Raw genomic sequence first — 20,778 nt, forward strand, 5'->3', positions numbered from 1 at the left:
CTTAGTATTTTAAACCTTTCCCCAAAACATACTTAATTGCCTATTTAGAAATCTTTGTATGATTTAAAGCTTTTTTCAGTTTCAAAACTGTCAGCATGTAAGACCTCTGTTTAATGAAAAGTCTTTTTTTTTTTTTTTAAATCAGGAAAGAAAGCCAAAGGAATGATTTCATTTGCCAAAAATGGGGCTTCAAAATATCCTAGCTCGTGTCACTGGCATTTTAATAGTACAGGTGAATACAAAAGCAACAGAAGAAATAAATGAACATATCTTGATGAAGAGATCAGTTGTGAATCTTAAAAATAAAATTTTGAAAGCATATTATTTATCAAAGGTTTGGTTTTTCTGCTAGCTCTGCTCTTTGGCTACTTTACTTCATTCCAAATCACAGAATATTCAGGGCTGAAGATCAACAATTCTGTCACCTGAAGTCATTCTGTATGATCCTCAGAGTTCCCTGAATTGGTACTCTTCAGAATGCAAACATTGGTGTCAGTATATGGTGTAACCCCATCTCGGAAAACAGATGGGGTTTTGCTGCTGGCTTCATGGCAGGGAAAGTTTTCATCTCTAACACCATGGGAGGATGGAGTTACAGTGGATATACATGTCTTCAGCTTCTGACTTCTCCAAATTGTTCTGCTACATAAAGAGGAAGCCAGTCTGAGAGCAACCTGTTCTCAAAAATCCCCTCAGATAAGGAGCAGGAGAAAGGATTGATGCAAGCATTTAGGCTGCACGCTGCCGTCCTCAGAAAATATCCACCCACTCAATGGGTTTTCTGGCAATGGATCCATGCTCTCAAAAAGAAGCAAGTCATTCTGCACAAGTGTTACAGGAAATAAAGGAAGGCAAAACCGATCAGAGTGGAGAACCCAAACTTGGTGAGTTTATTCCTAAGAAAATGAGAGAAGGGCTCCACTTAGCAGTCTGCTGCTGCTGCTGCAGTTACTCCCAGGGAGAAATGGAGGGCTAGAGAGGTGTAGGTGGAAATCAAACAGACAAAACAAACATTTTGCTGTCTGGAGATGTCTGAACAACTGGCACACTTCTCAGTGGTTACCTGTTTACCATATGGAGAGGTAAGCTCTATGGACAGGAGTCCTGTGAGCAGTGTCCAAGAGGGGCATCTGCAGCTCCACTAAATCTGTCTCTGTTTTCTGTCCAAATGCAGAAGCATAAAGCATGATGTGCCCACTTTACCTGACAGAAGTCTGTTCTCTGCACTGCAGCTAACACAAACATCCTACAGTTGGTTGGCTCATTGTTGCCAGTTTTGAGATGTGACTTCCAGTGGGACTGTATTTTTTAGGTATTTGACATTTTACTGACAAATCTTATCAAAAGCATTAAAACCAACAGAAAATTAATTTCCTATCTACTGTTTTGGATTGACCCTGCCAGAGCAGCTCTAGACCCAACAGCATACTTTAAGAAGCAGTGAAAGAATGTATTCTTTCAAGAGTACATTGACTCTGTATTATTTACTCTACCCGTACTCAATAATATCAATCCTTTTCCTGTACAGAGACTTAATTATACAGCTTCAGAATGGCAGAAAATTTTGTGCATTTGTTCACAAATAATTGGCACTTGTTTCTGAGTTAAGTAACTTGCCATGATGACCCTCTAGGAAGTTGTAACTGTTTTCTCCACAAACAAAACTGAAGTTACCTGGCTTGGCATTTGCCCCATCCTCACCATACGCATGAAGCAATCTGTCCTTGTGCCCAGCAGTGAGGCAAAATACCTTAAGGAGGCTGTGTGAATCCATCACTGATACGTGGAGGTGTGTGCAGGAGAATAGGGGGTGCCCAGAACACAGGGAGGTGTCTTGATTGATGTTCGGAACAGAGTTTATCCTTGCACTGAAAGTGAAGCAAATGCTCCAAAACCTTCCTTTGTGTTTGATTTCTTCCAGCTGCAAAAGTAGAGCGAAGCCTGCTTTTCCCTTTTCATTGAATCAACCTCTTGGATACTTCATTTCAGTTCCTGTCTTAACTGCCAATAAAAATAGTAGCCAATAAAAAAGTAACCAGTAACTTTCTATTTTCACATGGATACCCAGCAAAAGCATAAAGAAAAGGCTCTGAGCAGTTTATAAGTGTACCATAACACACACAGAATCTCAGTGTTCCTGCTCTCAGAGCATGAGACTTTTCCATTGATAAATCTTCGTAAAAAATCGCCTTATGATGGTGTAGAAGGCTGTCTCAAAAAAAAAAAAAAAAAAAAAAAAAAAAAAAAGGAAAAAGGCAGAGGGATGGAAAGTATACTTTTCCCCAAGACAACACCATGCCACACCTGACATCTTTCAATGTTTCTCTGGCCTGAACATACACACACCAGGTACAGAGGCACTGAAGTGCCAGAAAGCATCATTAATAAAGGACGGTTTGGTTCTTGGCTGAAATACAAGGAGTATTTCTTGAGAAATTCTATTTCATAGAATCATGGGTTGGACGGGACCTCAATGATCTTGAATGTCCAGCCCCCCTGCCACATGCAGGGCCACCAACCTCCCCATTTAATACTAAACCGGGCTGCCCAGGGCCCCATCTGACCTGGACTTGAACACCTCCAGGGATGGGGCATCCACAACCTCTCTGGGCAGCTGTTCCAGCACCTCACCACTCTCATAGTAAAGAACTACCCCTGACATCCAACCTAAATCTCCCCTCCCTCAACTTTAAACCATTTCCCTTTGTCCTACTATTTTCCTGCCCTTTCAAAGAGTTGACTCCCCTCCTGTTTTATAGGCTCCCTTTAGGTACTGGAAGGCTGCAATGAAGTCACCCTGCAGCCTTCTCTATTTGAGAGAGAGAAGCCCATGTGTACGGTAACTGTTGAGTCACGGCTTGAACCACGGAGCGACCACCTGGGGAAAGGACTGGGTCAGCCCTGGCAACACAGGTGAAGGCAATGCAGCTGTGTGACTGGAAGGTGGACCCTGGCTGCTCCTCTCTTAGACTCCATTTAAGGGCTGACTGCCACTAGAGAAGGAGCTCTGGTTGGAGATCCCTCTCTCACGGAGTTTTTCCCTGCAAGCCTAGGCCCTCAGAGATGGGCAACCATTCCTGTTCTGTTTGTCCTTTTGCTACTCCTGTCTTGCTTTTCCACTGCACTAATCCTTCTGACTGTAACCCCATGAAAGGAAGTCTCTGCTAGCAAATGAGTGAAAGTGTTACCTGGCACATAGAATTCACTGTTTAGTAGTACTGCCACTTCTGAGGAAGTCAAAAAAGCTGTCATGGCACAGTGGAATTCTGTATGAAAGGGGAAAGCTGGAAATGCTTTTTGCTTGTGAAGCACTAGTACTTTATTTACAGCAGTGCGAAGTCTTGACATCTTACAGTACTGCGCTACTGGTTCTGCTGGTCACATAATTAATGATTTCTATCATGTGGTGAGCTGTATTTATGCAAATCTCTTGACCCACTTTTACAGGCACACATACATAAACAGAAACAGGTCCTTTATGTATTTACAGCTCTGCTTATAATTCTTGAACTTGTAGATCTAATTAACAGTTCCTTAGCTATTCTGTTGAAAACAGTTGCTTTTACTTTAATTGTCCCACCATTTCTTGTTTGGTCCTTAAGCACAGCAGTTTCAGGCTGGCTGACTAAAGGCATCACTCAGAGAAGTAACCCCATGATGTTATACAGCAATTGCTCTGCCTTTGGACTGTATGCAATCGGATCAGAGCCTGATACCAGGGAAAAAAAGAGTAGTTTAATATCTTTATTACCACCTACAATGACTGTTTCTGATTAAACTACGTAATATCTTGAGAAGCCAGCTGAGTTTATATCTCTATCTTTATTCTTACTTAGGCTGGATAGATATGCAACATTTGACCACAGAGTTGCTGGTGTTTCTATTCAATTTTGGCAGCGACTGTAGCTCTACCACGTAGTGTTGCTAAGTAATAGCTGTGGGCCTTCAGGCCACCAGACAACAAGGCTCAGACAGCCAGCACTTGGAACACAAAATGTGCTTCTGACTGCTTAACAGCACTGCTTTGCTGAGGAGTTAAAAGAGGAATTACAAGGAGTTAGACACTTACTAAATGTTTTAGATTGACTCATTTCTGACTGAGAAAGCATAGTCACTAGTCGTTGCGAAGGGAATATGCATATGTGTCTTCCAAAAATTGATATGGAGGCTGAATTTCACATCCTACTCAGCTCCCTGCACATTTCTCAGTACACATGCTTATGTAAAAAAAAAAAAAAAAACTTCCTGAGCTGCATCTGAATGATGTAAGTGTGGGGAAGAGACAAATGATGTTTAAAACCAGAACAAGATTTAATATAGCTATTCCTTTCCAAGGATTCCAGGACTATGCTGCAGAGTGATGACCCTGGGCATGTGGGCAGACAGACAAGAAAGTGTCATTACAAATTAATTACCAAATAATTTCTCGATTATTTGAAGCATTAATACGGTAATGATCACTTTTTCCCTTTACTTCTTTCCATCTGTTTAGGGAAGGAAGCATTTCACATTTAAGCAAGTCCTTTGGCAGGGCTGTATTTGCACTCCCTTTATCCAATCTCTTTGCCAAACCACAGGGTGGTCCACTTAGTGACCTGTCATTCTACCTCTAGCTCTGGTTACATCTGAGATGAAATATGCAGATTTCAAACTTTGGGTTATAATTTCTTTTGAGGCTTGCTGTTTTTTTCCTCCATGATTCTACCTGTGAATGGGGTTACATGTGTCACCATCCCCAAAGGTGTTCCAGAACCATGGAGATGTGGCACTGAAGGACATAGTCAACAAGCATGGTGAGGAGGGGATGGAGTTGAACTTGGATCAGAGATCTTTTCCAACCTTAATGATTCTATGTTGATATACTGTTTGCCCTGTAGGCTGAATCTTTTTCACTATATTATGGCCTTCTAACACGAGAAACTTTCAAAGCTAAGTTCACTCATAAGGTATCATATACTCATTCCATCACAGTTGATGTGCACTGCTTACAATGCATGTGGAATTCAGCACACGTTTCCCTTGCTTCTTAAGGAAATGTAAGGCAACAAAATTACACAGTGTGGTCATCGTTTCAGATGGTGGCCAGATGTAGGTTTTCTTAGCAAGTTTCTTACTCAGGCTACTGAAATTACTACTATAGGAAATTCATATGCAGCACCCAAATATCCCACATGTTGAGCTGCAGAAATCTGTACAAATATTTTTCTCTGTGAGGCTCTCTGGGCATTTAACTTGAAGAATTCTTGGCATCTTCACAAACAAGTTGACAGCGTATTAAAAATAAACACTGCTTTATTTGCCAGGTTATTAAATGTACACATATAAGTTAGCTGAATGCAATGTTTAAAAAAATTATTCCAACATTAGTGTATCATATATACCAGCAACATACGTAGCAGACAGAAATGCCACTCTGATTACACGACAGTATGAGTCAGAACAAGCAGAACACACAGAACAGTACAGAAGTCCATGGATTTTCATTCTTTCCCACTGTCTCCAGCTGATAGTATTACATAAAAAACTAAAAATAGTATCTTCTAGAAAAAAAACAACAAGTATAGTGTTTTGTAGTAGCACTCATTTTGCAGTCATTTGCTCAGATCATATCAATCTAACATATAAATACTAGATTTCAACTGGAAAAACAATAATCCCTGATTGTATGACACTTGAAAGGCCAATTTTCTTTTTTTCACTAATTCTAATGATGCAATCTGCTGTAGCTTTACTTGCTGCAGTTCCAATGTGGAAGTAACTTCCCTTTGGTCAAAGGACACTTTTAGATGCGTATTTTGACCATCTCAAAACCCAATGTTTTAACAATAACTACATCCTCAAACTGACCAGACCATTTTTGTTTTTGCCACTTTTCAAGAGTGCTTCAGGAAGCAGGTACTTGGACCATTATAATCCTTCTAAGTGTGCCAATGAGCTTTTGCCAAAACACTGCTGAATGGCAAGCAAAGGCAAACTGTTACACAAACAGGCATAGGATTTCTTTGTGACGTTTGCTTTAATATGACAACACTTATTCTTGGCAACAGTTTTCTATTATACTATGAAGTAATGCTATGGAGCATAAGGATAGATTCCTTCAGTTGCATATATTTTAAAAAGCAGGTCCCAGATTTTTTCATTTTTACAAAACGTATTTCTATAGCATCAAATAGGAAGTGATGTCAAAAAACGCATTCGGAAGAAGCACGAAGTGGAGGCCAAGCATGAAATCAAATTCAGGGTCTTTGCATGGGGCTTCTGCATACCAGTGCTGTATCCTGAACTCAGGAATTTCCTTGTTGTTCTTAATCTTGCTTTTAAATGGCAAGAATCATTCACAAGACAGCTATTTTGTTGACAACTTTTCAAGTACAGTAACTTGAAAGGACACTTTATTCATTATAGGACCTAAAGAAGCTAATGTTCCATACGCAGGAATCCAAAGCTGAATTTTCAACTTTTTTTCAGTTTCAGGCAGATGTGCATATTTTGCACTAAAGTATCACTTTGCATCTCATCACTTTACTATTTGAAGCAACAGTTTGCTTTGCTAACAGGAGAAAACAGAAGCATGAAATCTAAATTAAGCAGTTTAATTAACAGTACATATGTAAGAAGCAGCAAAGTGCTTGCAGTATATAAGTTCTGGTGTCACTTACATAATCATGGTGACTGATATTTTTCTTTGGCTTACGTATTAAGCAGCAGAACTAGCTTATTCATACATGCATTCCTGCAGTAAATCCATTATTTCAAATCTATCTGAATATGTAAGAACACAGTTCATCACAAACATGAACTGCCAACGTGCTTGATCTACTAAGCAAACTTACAGAATAAGCTGAATAACTTACAGAAATGGAGAGAAATGTACATCTGCTTCAACTCCTTGACTGGCAGCCAAACCATGCAATGTTTGCTCGAGGTAGGCACTTCCGTGTTAGAACTTTTGCTAGTAACTACAGTTCCACCCAAGACACTGATTACAACATTAAGGTTACTAGACAAAATTGGCTAGGTCTGTTGAAACAAAAAAATGGAAACCGTAGGTTGTGGATCTTGTAAACAGTACATCATTGGCTGCTATGGCATTCAAATCCAACTTTTTTTTGTATACTTGCAAGGAAGTATAATCAAAGTGCAAATATATTACAATCTCTCATCTCTCTAGCCAGTGTACTTGCACACTAGAGAACTCAACAGCCTGGTGCTAGCTGATCCAAGCAGTCTAGGTATGGTCAGTTGGGCATGAATGGTTTGCATAGCACTAACAAAGACAAGTGTGCCAAGGCAGGCATTGTGTGGCTAACACTACAGTTGTGTGCAGGTTCACAGTATCATGATGCCTGCAAGCACACTTTGGAAATGCTCATTTCCACATAGTGATTGTTTTCACATCTTTTGCCAAATGCAAATAAACAAGGCACTAAGTGTGGAAGTGTTGATATGTTTTAAATATACAGCAAAATCATAAAAATGCATAACTGCTTAAAATTATAAAACAAGGGCACATTCATAAACAGCTGGTAGCTCCTATACACAAGTAGTTATTTACCTACTTACAGATTCTATAACTTTGTAGAAAGGCCCCATGACAGAACAAAAGAAATTCCCTCTTGCAGATTAAAAAGAAAAGCTCCTATGTATAAGGACAATAACAACGTAAACATAGAGTACTTGGCATTCCTAAAATCATCTGAATATGAATCTTATTTTCTATACAATCACGTGGTTTGATCAATTAACATAGAGGCCCAACTCCCAACCTGCTGTGGTCTGAAGCCACGCTCCACAGCACACGGTATGGGCATGTGATTTTAAGGCCTTAGTTGGCATTCACAAAGATGGGAAGAATCCAACCAAAGGAGCAGCTTGGCCCAAAACTTACGTCAAGCATGTTCTTCCAATGGCAAGTTTTGTGATGGAGAAATAAATTTAGCTGTATTTCTCCAAATCATATACATCTTTTAGAAAATTAATTAGATGATTCCACAGTATCTGCATTTAAAGAGCAAACTCTATTGCAGGCATAGCTTAATGAACATAAATTACAGTGGGTATTTTTCCTTCATTAGTAAGTATTACCTGAACTCTGTGCCTTAAAATAATTCCAAAGGGAATTAAACTGGTATATCTTTAAAAACCTATTTCCTTCTAAAAAAGAGTACAGACGTCACAAGCCAGGAAGAAACACTTCAGAAAACACAGTGGATACAAAAATGCCCTAAAACCCTATCCCAACTCTTCCATCAAGAGTGCTTTCTGCTTTTAAAGATTCATATCATAAGGTAATGCTCAGCATTTTCCACAGCAGAAGTCCTCTGGGATATCTTTCTCATTCAGCTGGGATACAGGGTAAGGGCTTGGTGGTAATGACTGTATCTTACCTTGTGGGTCCTTTTCGCTAACATTCCTTGTATTGGGGATCCAAATTGTAGGATTACAAGATTACATTGATTATTTGAAGTGATGCATACATAGAGAACGGTGCCTAAGTCGTGTCTTTAAATAGTTTTCACTAAACCTAAAATGCTCAGTATGACTCTTAGAGAAAAGTCTAAAATCTTTGGACCGAAAGCAAAGGTTGAAGCTGTCCTACAGCTTTCAAGATGATGCATACTGAGCAAATCACAGATAAAGAAGCTAAAATGAGCTGAATCCCAAATAGTTGTTTTTTCAACTACATTGCTCTGGATAACTCCATTCTCCCTTCTGTGGCAATAAACTCCTTTTCTGTAGCTCGTTTATCACCTTGACATAGTCTCTCCTTCAGTTTTTCAAGTTCGTACTCATGCAGGATTTTCTGCGTCAAATATTTTTCACGTTTTATCTTGGCTTTCACATCTGCAGGTACATCAGGAATCATCCAAGCTACAAAGAATTTGACGATGAATACAACATGCTGCAAAATAAATAAATAAGTAAATAAATAAAATAAGGAAGCCAGAGAAAATGAACTGAAGGAAGCAGAGTAACGTAAAATAAACCACTTTTCTTTTTGTTCTTAAACAGAATACATTTCATTTGGCTGTCCTAACTATGTGTACCTGAGATGTGCCAAAAGATTAAAACATTCCCTATTATATAAAAGCCTTAATTCCAAACCATTTATGAAGTAGGAAGCCCAGGAGGAAAGCATCAGGGTCTGGATTTCTGCATCACTTTCTAATGCCAAGTGTTTCTTTAAAAAATTCATAATACCATGCTGATAGCAATCTGCTAGGGAGAACTGATAAGATACAGTAGATGAAGTGATAAGGATTTTACACTTCAAGTACATTCTTTTCCTCTGCAGGCTTTAATACACCAGCTTAATGCTACAGTGCTAGTTATCCAAATTGCTGACTTAGCTATTTTTTAACCAAAACACATCACCACAAAACACTTCCAGGATTTTGAATACAGATCAATTCTTACAATCTCCTCATCAGTTGTTTTCACTGTTGGTAAACTTCCTGAAGTTACAAGCTAGACTTGGAGTATCCATTTAGGACCTGGGTATATGGTATTACTTAGGGAAGAGGCTACTTTATACTCTCAACAGTTCTGTTTTTCTGTAACATTAGTAACTACCTAGGAAATCTATCAGGTTCTAACTTCAGAGGGGAATAACATAGGGAACATACCTCCATAATAATTATAAATGCCAGCTTGGCAGCAAGAATGTGCCAAAACTGCATCGTGTGTAAATATTTCCTCTCATGATCTGGAGGATACCGATAGTCTCTGTACCTGTTGAACAGAAAAATGTGAAATGTCACATTCAGCCTGAGACAGACTACAAGCTCAGTGACACTTACAAGCAAATACAGCTGTCACTTAAGAAACCTTTTCATCTTGATTTAAACGGTCTGTTTCATCTTGCAGGAAAAGGTTGCCTTGCAATTTGTTTCAATCTTATGTTTGTTTAAACATTCTCACTCACAGCCTCAGCTTATAAATGAGGATGTGTGAGAAGTGAAATTTTGGATACAGCTTACTTTTCTCTACCAGGCAATAATCAAATAATGCAGGATTGATGGAACTTACCACATAATAATTGACAAATATAGAGTAATGCAACAGATGTTGACATATTGTGTACTGAACAGATGCAGGGCTTAATGGAAGCACAGTCTCGATCAGGTGTTCTACACTCACATGTAAGTAGGACAGACACCTGAGGCTTTAAAGCAAAATCATCACAGAGCTCTAGCTTGATTTTTATTTTTTTTTGTCTTCACCAAATCAAATATAAATGCTACTCAGGACTTCTCTGAACTTCTTCTCCAATTCTTCTAGAAGCCTCTAATACTTTGACTTTCAAGGCCGTATCTCATTTCCACCTTTGGAGTCCATACTTCCATGGTCATGAGAGCACTGCAGCCTAGAATCCTTAGAAAATTTTGTCCAAAGCTGCAACTTTAGGGACATAAATTTCATAACAATGAAAATGATATTTAATTTCTAGTAAGCTACGCAGAACTGTACTGGCTTTTTTATGCTATATACAAGGGCACAAAATATTTATTATTATACCAACACCAACCTGCATTGTTCAAAACCTTCTGGATTCTCTTTTGGCTTGTTTCTCTCAGGAAAATCTGAGATTTCAAACACTGACAAACTATTGTTTATGTATCCAGACATCGGTGAGTCTTCATTTTCAGAATAAGCATAGTAGTAAACTAAACGAGGAATCATATCTGATGTGAATGCAACAATAAAAGCCTGAAAATAAAATTGGAGAAAAAATTGAGCACGAAAATTTGTGAGGGGATCCATAAAGTTTCTGGTACTGGTTACATAACCCAGGATCCACTAAAGTAAGGATGAGTACAATTGTCTTGGAAAAGAACCTGCTTTTATCCTCTGCCATAAGGACCAGCTAATTTTAAACACTTGGTGAACAAAACATATGAATAGCTATTTAAAGAGGCAGCCAATCCTTTTCTCTAGAAGAATGCTTTGACTTCAAAAATCATTTTCCCCTTTCTTCTCATTTAAGAAATATCAGCTATTGTATGCAATACAGGACAAATTCCTGGTACTTTCCCACCCCAAAGCAATAGCATTCTCTAACAGTGATAACCACACTCCTCGGTGAAAATGGAGATGCAGGTTTGAATTCATGTGAGAAAGGCTGAATGTGAATTCAGCGAGGGAACCAGCTAAGTTATTTGATGAAAGAAGGGGAGCCTTTTTCTCCAGCTGTATTTAAGAAGTCAACTATGGCTTCTGGCACACTTTGACTATAAACCTGAGATATTTGAAATGCTCAGGTATCTTATTAGTTTGGCAATAGCTGTGAGTAATCTAGCTGCCTAAGACATCTACAGATCTGATACTGCTGAATATTCTGCATTAAAAAAGAAGCAATTCTTGATCAGCAGCCTGCTTTACATTATACTTAATTTTAAATACTGACATATCATTTTGTTTCCATTGTATAATAAGTACTCTAAGCTACTACCCCTACCACCACACTAAGGTTCAGACTGGCTTTTGCCATTTCCAAATGACAGAAGGTGAAGATGTGAAGGAAAGATGAAATTGAAAATGGATTGAAAGCTCCACATATCAGCACATGGACAAGAAAAAGACTCAAATGGACCATATCTCCATAGGGTGACGTGATAAAGTGAATGGTGTCGATGAAGGAGATAAAGCATTAGCTGGCTTTTAAATCTGCACATTCTGAGCCCATAAAAAAGTGGAAGAGTTGGTTTGGCATGGTTAGCTTACTTACATTAGTGACAACAGACAAGATGGCCATTCCATTCAAGATTTCTTGCCACACTCCTATGCTATGTGCTTTTGCAGCCACGGGTCTTCTGTACTGAGTGGTTAACTTCCAGGAGTCTACTCGAATCTCCAAGATATTATTCATTAGAGCAAGAAGAGGAGCCAGGGGAAAGGATGCCACAAAGAGAGTAATGAATCCGAACTGAATGACTGTAAGCAAGAAAAGAAAATTGTCAAAATCTATCCCAAGGAAAGTTCAACTTGCCACCTGCAGACAAACAGCAAACTTCTATCGGGCTGCACAAGTCTTCTTCATTACCACAGTGAAACATCTCTTGCAGAATGTGACAGTCCTCACTGCAGACCTAATATTGCCACTTTATTTTAAAGACAGAAAAAGAAACACAACCTCTTGTCTGGTTTAAGCAGCAGATAGTAATAAATCCCAATACACTAACACACTCAGGTTTTGTAAATAAATTTAATATGTACGTCCTGTTTACAGAACCTTTTGAAAAACTCTTTGTTAGTCGTGCTCCCCCTGCTGGTTTCTATCTCAGAGCACACCTAAAACAAATGGATTCCCTCTGATCTGATTCACAGATCTCACATCTGCAGCACACACCCTTGCAGCAAATTTGGCACTCATCCACCACTTTGATTTTCCACTGACATCAGCTTGGAAACAAGAATGGGATACAGACTGAGACAGCTAGTTGCAATGAGAAAAATGCTCAGCATTCGAATGAGGGAAACAGTGTTTACAGTGTTTCTGTGACATCCCTCCCATTCAAAGATGTACAAAGCACCTTTTCATTTTTTTATAACTGGGCTTCCCTATTTAATCATTTAGACCAATTAACCCTCTCCTGTTTACTAGATTGAAGTGGTGCAGTTAACCCTCAACAACTAGTTGAGATGCAGTCTTCTTGTGTCAGTGCAAAGTATCTTATCCTCATTCCAATTCTGTACTTTTAAAACATACCCATTTCCAGATATTCATAGAAAAGACCCAGGGCTCCAAACGTCTGCAGATCATGGTCCTGCTCCCAGCGACTATACAAATTCTCTGGATTACTTCTGGCTTTGCGGCGTCCCCACCAGTTACAAATCCAGCTGCATTTAGGAAGAAAAAGTTAAGAATGAGAAAAGCAGATCAAGCATTCCTTTCTCCTAGCAATCTCCTTGTTTCAATATGCTTTTACAAACATTTTCACAAAGAGAAGCAAAAAAAAATAAAAACCTGTCTACTTTCTATGCAGTTAATTTGCACACATTGTTCTTAGCTTCATCACATGCCAGTGCTTGCTACCACTCCTTTCCTTATAACACAGACATCACAGTATAAGAGAACTTACGGTACAATGGCCTCTTGGATATTTCCCCAGATCTGTTTGCCAGCCATGACTATGGTGAGCTGAGTTGTCAATTCAATCAGGCAGCCCGCAGGATCACACTGACAGACAGATTGGGGCATTAATAGACATTAATAACGGACATTGTTCAGACAAAATACATTCTACTGCTGTATAAATTAAAGAAAGGAGAGAAGAAAAGATCTTAAAAATTCTTAGGATGATAATTAATTCTCACCTTGCCTGCCAGCTAAGATACAGTTTTCAGCAAGGCTGTTATAGGCAGGCATTAAATGCTCAGCATGCTTGATAAAGCACATGTTCAAACATAATGATAATTGAAAGAGAGAGTAACTCAGAGATGCTTCAGACTGGTCACTATGAGGAGGGAGTAGCAGGATCTGGGTGCAGTAGTTGTTCCACAGCCCCAGCCAGGGGAATCTATAGTGCATGAGCAGCTCTGAACACCAGCCAACCCTGACCTAGCAAGCACCTGCACTTTCTGTTCATTTCCCTACACTGGGGACATTTAAATAACTGCCAGTATTCAGTCTCTGTTGTTTGCCAAGAACGCTATCTTCAAAACTTCAGCTCTTTATTGTGGAGTTCTTAACAGTTTAGTAGCCAAGTTGTATTAGGAGATGCTCTATCACTAATCACACTATTACTTCTTTGTAGTTTGCCTCAAGTTCTTTCTCCACTACTGAGTTCCACATAACACTTCATTAAACACTGCGTTTCATCTCTGTACAGTCAGCATAATTAGCAATGATGTATGAAAGAAGCAAAGCCTTACAGAGTTGCCTCTTACGAGATGGCTTCTGTGAAAAATCTAGCTATCAATTAGCAGGGACACCCAAAAACCAGCAGCCATTTCCTTTTCTCCTAGTCTTTCTCAGTGCAGAGAATTACTTTTAAAACATATGGTGAGATCCACTGATAATTCAGGAAAAATGGGGCCAAGAATAGCACTCAGATTTCTCACTCATGTGGCTGAGAGTCACAACTTTCCACTGCCAAGGTTTCCCTGACTACCAATAGGAAGAGTATCTGGAAGCCCCCTCCGCCAACCTGAGGTCCTGCTCACTGCAGACCAGACCAGCAGCTGGAAATTTGTAACTCCAAAGGCTGAAAGGGCTGGAGAGTTTAATTACTTTATTATGAATTCCACCTTTATCAAGAAATCCTACCTCTTCATTTCGCCAGCGATTAAACATATAGGTGTATGCACCTGGGTAACCAACAAACTTTCCTTTGAAGAAGGCCACATAGAAGCAGGATGAATAATAGTTCACAAACTGGAACAGAAACATTTTCATAGTGAGCCTGTTCTCATACTCCATGTGAGTTCTGGGAATCTCTGTGAAATGAGAAAACAGTAAATTTATTTTCCTTCATTCTCTTAAGGGGATAGAGTTTCCATAAATTCTCATCACCCACAATGCCCGTACATCCCAAAGAAAATGAACACAAAATCAAAAATACCCTCCAAATTCACTTCAGCAGTTGGAGCTCCTGTTCTGAGGCATCCTACTTTTAATTTACAAGGCACTGGTCTGAGTAGGCAAGCAAGTGGAATTCATTATTGAATCCATTCTTGAATTCCATTGACTTCTTCATACTATCTGCTATCATTTGTTTTACCCCCAAATCTCTTATATCAGAAATAGGACATCTCAACCAGCAACTAGTAGAGTCTTCCAGAGTATGAAAATTCTAATGTTGACAATGGGCAGGATAAGCAATATTTTTGCTTTGTTGCAGAGAATGATGTTAGTGCTATTTTTACAATGTTCTGCATACATGAAGCTTAAACTGACATCAGCTGAAACTGGACAGGCCCAGTGTTTCTCAAATGAGAAATTCAGAGTGGGGAAGAATGGGGTAGGATACAGGCTGCCTGGGGAAGTGGGAGAGTCCCCACCTTTGGAACTATTTCAAAGATGCGTGGACATGGCACTAATGGACATAGTGTAGTGATAGAACGCCATAGCAGGGGTTGATGGCTGGACTTGATGACTTTGAAGGTTTTTCCAACCTGGTCTTCATGGCAGTTGACATCACTAAGCTTTTGCTTAAGATTTGCCTACCTCCATAATCACATTTTCCATCATGTTTACCTTCTTAAGGTAGCAGGCAGCCCTAAGCATATTATTAATAAATACCCTGTTAAATGCTAACATACAACTAATTCAGGCTAGAAGAAAGGAGAAGAAAGTAAACCACAGAAGTTCAAGTTCCCCTTCAGGAAAATATGTTGACCTCGCCACCCCCTATGCTGAAGTCATTTCACATCTGAGTACTGCCATGTTAACTAAGTTTGTGGTTTAAGTTTGTGTGATTGAAAAACAGAAGGAATTTACTTGAAATCTGACATCTGCGTTCTATAGAGCAGGCAGTGCTCAGAAAGGTGAGGTGGTCTTTCAGGGACACAAGCCACACCTCTAAGCCTCTGCTAGCTGTATTTCATAGGGCTGCCACGGGAGGGCAGCAGTCCCACAGAAGTAAATGAATTCCTTTCTCTCTTAACACAGGCAGCGCTCTCTTAGGAAATTCATCCCCCATGCTTCCAAACAGCAAAATAACGTAACTGAGCCCTCATGATCGTCATTTGTGCCTTTTGAGAAAGAAAGACCAACATCTATGACTTGTTCTGTCTTTTCTTGGTCTAATTTGGTCAGGTGAGGTATTCAACACATATCTGACACAAGAACTTGTGTACAAATAATCAAAACAAAGACAACGTAACGTCCCGTTAAGCTTCTGTAACACACACCTTTCAATTCTCCTTTCTACTTGTAAAACCTCAAAATGCAAAAATAATCACCCAATTGTTTTTATGACAGCTGTACAATCATCACCTAATAACTTTAACTTTTCTAATAATTTTCAGCTTCCTAAAAACTCAATGCATAATGATTTTTAATTATTTTAATTATGTTCAGAACTGCCATTGACTCCGTCAGGCTAGTTGTAGTACATGCAAATGCAGCACTATGAGAAAGGAGCTTACAATAACTACTGAAATGCAGGGAAAATGTTTAACATGGCCATGGATACCAAATAAAGTTGCAAACAATACTCTATTTTCAACAGGTTCTACCTCCAGCCATTCCTTCTGAGTTCTGAATTCACTTACACTGCTTACCCATATCAGTGATCCAGATAGCTATTCTCTCATATATGAAATTCAGTATCATGATGATGACAAAATTGAGGCAAGAAGCTGTGACTGAAGTTGCCAGCTGAGGGGTCAGTAATCCACTGATGGGCTGCAGAGTCTGAGTATTTTCCATGAGGCTGGCGAAGGCAGCATACACAGCAAGGCGATACACGATCACAGCTATCATGCTAGCTATGATCAGAGACACCTAAGGAAAGGACAGATTTCAGCTCAGTATAGCTATAACACATGCATCTTTTGAAATAAGGTCAGCATCATGCTTTGTGAGTTTTATGAATTTTATGAGAAATTCAATTCTTTATGAGTTCAGCAGCACTGAAAAGCAAAGTACACAAAGAATTTGTTATACTAGATACATTAAAGCTACTAAAATTACTTTGTAAGCAGAAGACAAGCGGAATTGTGCAGAAGGATACAGACTCAGAAATGGAAATGGGTAGGACAAGTTAGATTATACTGTCCACCCTGAAATTCACTCTGTGGATATTTCTATACTTCATAGTAATGAATAATAATATTTACTTTATATACCTTTGCTGCACAATTTTTTCACTATAGCATGTAAGTCAGAGAAGTTACCCCTATGCTATAAAGTCTCTTCAAATTACTACTTATGGATGGATTTCCAATGTTTCCTTTCTTTGCCCTCTGAATCGAAATGCATTTTGCATGACAGCAGGAAATCAGCAGAACAGTAACAGGTGGCAAGCTACCACTCTAGTATGTGTTAATACCACAGTTAGTGATGATCAGCAATTGTGACAGATGTTAACGTGATGATTCAAAAAAGATGCTCACCCAGAACAACACTGTAGTTCCTGAGATGCAGAACCGCACAGCCTGGCTTGTTAGAGGCAAATAAGGCTCCATTTCCTGAAACAGTCAAGCAAGCACAGCACAGTTCACAAATCTATCATCTTATTCTAACTTCAAGCAGCACACAGAGCTCTCAACAGCTGTGTGAAAGTAACCACATCCAAGGAAAACTGCTCAGAATCACTGTCTCTCTAAAGGAGCAGATAGGATAGGATTTTAAATTCTGAGCAGAAAAATAATGAAAAAAAACATCAGGACAGAAGTGGCCATAACAATGCAAAGAATAAAGATGGTACCTGGAAAGAATGGCTAAACCTTTGCAAAATATCAATTAGTAGATGAAGGAAAAAGACCAAGAGAACAGAACCATTACTGTAATGATAGGTAAGCTGTCGTAGAGTGCTGAGGTCAGAACTGGCCTAAATTTTAGGAAATTAATGTCAAGATTTCACAAAACAATCATTTACTTGGATGTACCATGTTTTTCCACACAGCCAGAAATCATTTTCCCCCACTCCTTCAATTTTAGAATTGAAGAAATGGCTACACTCATTAGTTGCCCATCTCTGCCGCAGCATCAGGCAGCTAGGTCTTACCCAAAAGAGTATTCCCACATAGCACAAGAACAGCTTTCCATGTTGGTGTAAAGGTCTCTCTTTCTCAATCAATTCTAATTCCTAGAATACCACATTGCACGTATTAAGAAATGCTCATTTAAAAATTAATGCCAATGGAATACAATTTAGTAGCAAGTAATCTGAATTTGATAAATCTTCAGGCCAGGGCACTGTGGCATATTTCTGCCCCTCTTGGACAAAGAAACCCTAGTTACTACAGGCCAGCACAATATTAAGCACACCATCACAATGATTCTGCTATCATCAGCAAAAGCAGACTTCACTTACGTTCTAGTTAAATTGTTTAGCACCATGAGGATGATGCCAATACTATTTTAACAGCAAATGAGGTGTTAATTAAAGCCTGAAGATGGCTAATTTCTATTTCAGTGCACCTAGTACTTCAAATCATGGCCAGGAACAATCATAGAATCATAGAATGGCCTGGGTTGAAAAGGACCACAATGATCATCTAGTTTCAACCCCCTGCTGTTTGCAGGGTCGCCAACCACCAGCCCAGGCTGCCCAGAGCCACATCCAGCCTGGCCTTGAATGCCTCCAGAGATGAGGCATCCATAACCTCTTTGGGCAACCTGTTCAGTACATCACCACCCTCTGTGTGAAAAACTTCCTCCTAATCTCTAACCTAAACCTCCCCTGTCTCAGTTTAAGACCATTCCTTGTTCTATCACTATCCACCTTTGTAAACAGTCATTGCTCCTCCTGTTTATACTCTCTCTTCAAGTACTGAAAGACTGCAGTGAGGTCTCCCCATAGCTAAACAGTGAAGAAATGGTTTTGTAACTGAAGCAAAGCTAGCCTTGGGATGCAAGAAACTCAGTAACCTGTATCTATATCATCTTACTCAGTCTGCAGAATTAATTTATTTGAAGTCACTGCTCAGTATTGCACATTATCTAATGTAGTGAAATTATATTACGGTGTGGCCAACCTGCTTGCTTTGCTGTAACTGGGAATTGATAAGCATCACTGCTAAACCCAGCTGCACAAAAGCTTCTGAAAATCCACCAAGGTAATAAATTTATGTGTCATAAAATAAAGGATTATGCAGCCATTGAATTTTTATGGCAAATGTTAATACACAGTTACAAAGCGCAGAACAGCACAGTATCTCGGTCACAGATAAAAACATATCAAGGTCCAATTTCTATCTCCTGAATGAATTCCAAACAGGTTGCCTGATTTACGAGAGCAGCGTGGATGTAGAGAGAACAGCCTTTTCCCTCAGACAGTTACATTAACCTGTGCCACATTTGACTGCTGTGGGTGCTTCATTTCACCAGCCCACAGGTTTTGGTCTCCACTGTAGGTAAGCACTGCCCACAAGCCAGGCCATTACTTCCCTATCCTCACACCACCATACTTTGCTGCAGCACAGGACCTCAGAGCACACCAGGGCCATGAACTACTTCTGATCTCCCCTCTCTTTCCATGGCAGCAGAACCACAGTTGTTCCGTTGCGTTTTGCTACTGCACAGCTATGGAAGAAAGTGGAGGTTTTGAACTGAAGTGTTCACAGGGAGGCAAACTAGCACACAGCACACAGCATGTAGGCACCTGTTTGTAATTAGCTGAACTAACTTGGCAAAAATTATCATTTGCTTGAAACTCTTTTCCTGAGCATGCAGAAAGCAATACCTTGGCAGAGCTATGCTGAAAATCATAGCGCTTGTCTTCAAAGATCTCTGTATGACTGCAGTGTGCAAGTTGCTGGTATGACAGCAAGAATGTTAATGCTGAATGTGTAGAGGGGGAAAGAGAGACAGGAAAAACTCACAAGAAATAAGTTTAGCATGCGTATTCCCTAAAAAGAATGGAGACAGACCTGAAAAACAAGTCTACTGTTGATGTAACAGTAGATGATGCTTCCCAAACTCTGGCTCAGTTCTGTTTGTTTTTTTTTTCTGAAGACTGTGTTACCTTATTGTACTCATGATTAGGGAAAGTAAATTATTTATACACAATTTCATGATTTAAAAATACTTCAAATTAAGGTGGTGGATGTTGTACTGGAAGGCAACTATCTAAGCCTTAAATTTGTGAAATAATTCCTACCTAAATTAAATGTAAATGATGATGATTAACTTCTAGTAAGTATTTAGACTATTTAGCATAGTCAAAAAGCATGGTTAATTAGATCTCTATTAGATTTCATAGCATGATCTTCAGCAACCTTCATCTCTCTAGTGTTCCCCAGCAATGTGTTTGTGTATCTGAGGAAAAACCACAGCTGGTCACACTGGTCTGTCTTTAGGTGAAGACAACTGCTCCCTAATACACTGTAAAAGCATGAGAAAGAATGCTTAGGAAGGTGTGAAAATTTCAGAGACAACTGTGCTGAAATGTAAAGGACACCATAAAGATGGTGTTAGCCAACTGAAAGGTATAGACACTGCCTCTGTCTTCCTGATTTAATGCATCAGTTTCCTGGAGAAATTTAAATTCTTAGAGGATAATAAATGAAAATTATTAACACATGCTGTGGTCTAAGGGATGGACCATGCCCATCATGTGAGAGGCTGAAGTGCAGATAGGCCTTGATTCCTGTCCATTTCAGCCATGGAAGCAGTGCAGGCACACCCTGACAGTGCTGCCCTGGGGCTAACAGCCCCCTGGAAGGCAGGGTTATTAACTGCAGCATGCTAGCACAACTACACTGTTGTCAGTTGCTTTCAGCAGAGAAATCATTTCTTCCAATGCAATCCATACTCGTTGCATGGATCTTTACCTAGTGATTAGATACAGAACTCACGCACTATCAAACTATCTTGGCAGCACACAACTGAATGTGTGTGTCCACCCAGTCTGAGTGTTACCTGAGTTACGGGATTCTTCTTTTTTTGGGTACATTTGGCCTCATACTCTGGCCTCAGCTGGAGTTGTTGCTGCTCCTCTTCAAAATCAACCAAATCCCACTCGTATTTCAATCTTGCTTGCCGCCTCTTCCAGAACTCCAAGAAAAGTGTAACTGTTGGATGTGTTAAGTATAGTTAAAACAGAGAAGTGAAAAACCTGAACCAATTAAGCTTGTTTCTGTACTGGCTCCTATTCTTCAGGCTGT

General features: G+C 39.5%; 1 protein-coding gene and 1 long non-coding RNA gene across 7 annotated transcripts in view; one reads left to right on the plus strand and one right to left on the minus strand.

Annotated features, from left to right (window-relative positions):
* LOC149917662 (uncharacterized) overlaps window positions 1-20,778 on the plus strand; it is a 48,874-nt gene that overhangs the window by 13,329 nt on the left and 14,767 nt on the right. The window lies entirely within an intron of this gene.
* ANO5 (anoctamin 5) overlaps window positions 5,237-20,778 on the minus strand; it is a 50,341-nt gene continuing 34,799 nt past the window's right edge. For 3 of the 6 annotated variants that reach the window (XM_090140189.1, XM_090140188.1, XM_031607180.2), the window contains 10 exons: window positions 20,534-20,685; window positions 17,062-17,136; window positions 16,228-16,450; window positions 14,270-14,439; window positions 13,083-13,180; window positions 12,710-12,840; window positions 11,729-11,934; window positions 10,529-10,710; window positions 9,627-9,732; window positions 5,237-8,902 (listed from right to left, as the gene is read on the minus strand). In XM_090140189.1, the coding sequence (XP_089996315.1) occupies window positions 8,681-8,902; window positions 9,627-9,732; window positions 10,529-10,710; window positions 11,729-11,934; window positions 12,710-12,840; window positions 13,083-13,180; window positions 14,270-14,439; window positions 16,228-16,450; window positions 17,062-17,136; window positions 20,534-20,685 (1,565 nt within the window). In that variant the 3' untranslated portion in view covers window positions 5,237-8,680. The remainder of the gene's footprint in view (window positions 8,903-9,626; window positions 9,733-10,528; window positions 10,711-11,728; window positions 11,935-12,709; window positions 12,841-13,082; window positions 13,181-14,269; window positions 14,440-16,227; window positions 16,451-17,061; window positions 17,137-20,533; window positions 20,686-20,778) is intronic. The other 3 variants (XM_090140190.1, XM_031607178.2, XM_031607179.2) reach the window with 2 other exon arrangements.

The sequence above is a fragment of the Phasianus colchicus genome, chromosome 5 (genome assembly GCF_987193195.1).
Source record: "Phasianus colchicus chromosome 5, bPhaCol1.hap1.1, whole genome shotgun sequence".
NCBI lineage: Eukaryota > Metazoa > Chordata > Aves > Galliformes > Phasianidae > Phasianus > Phasianus colchicus.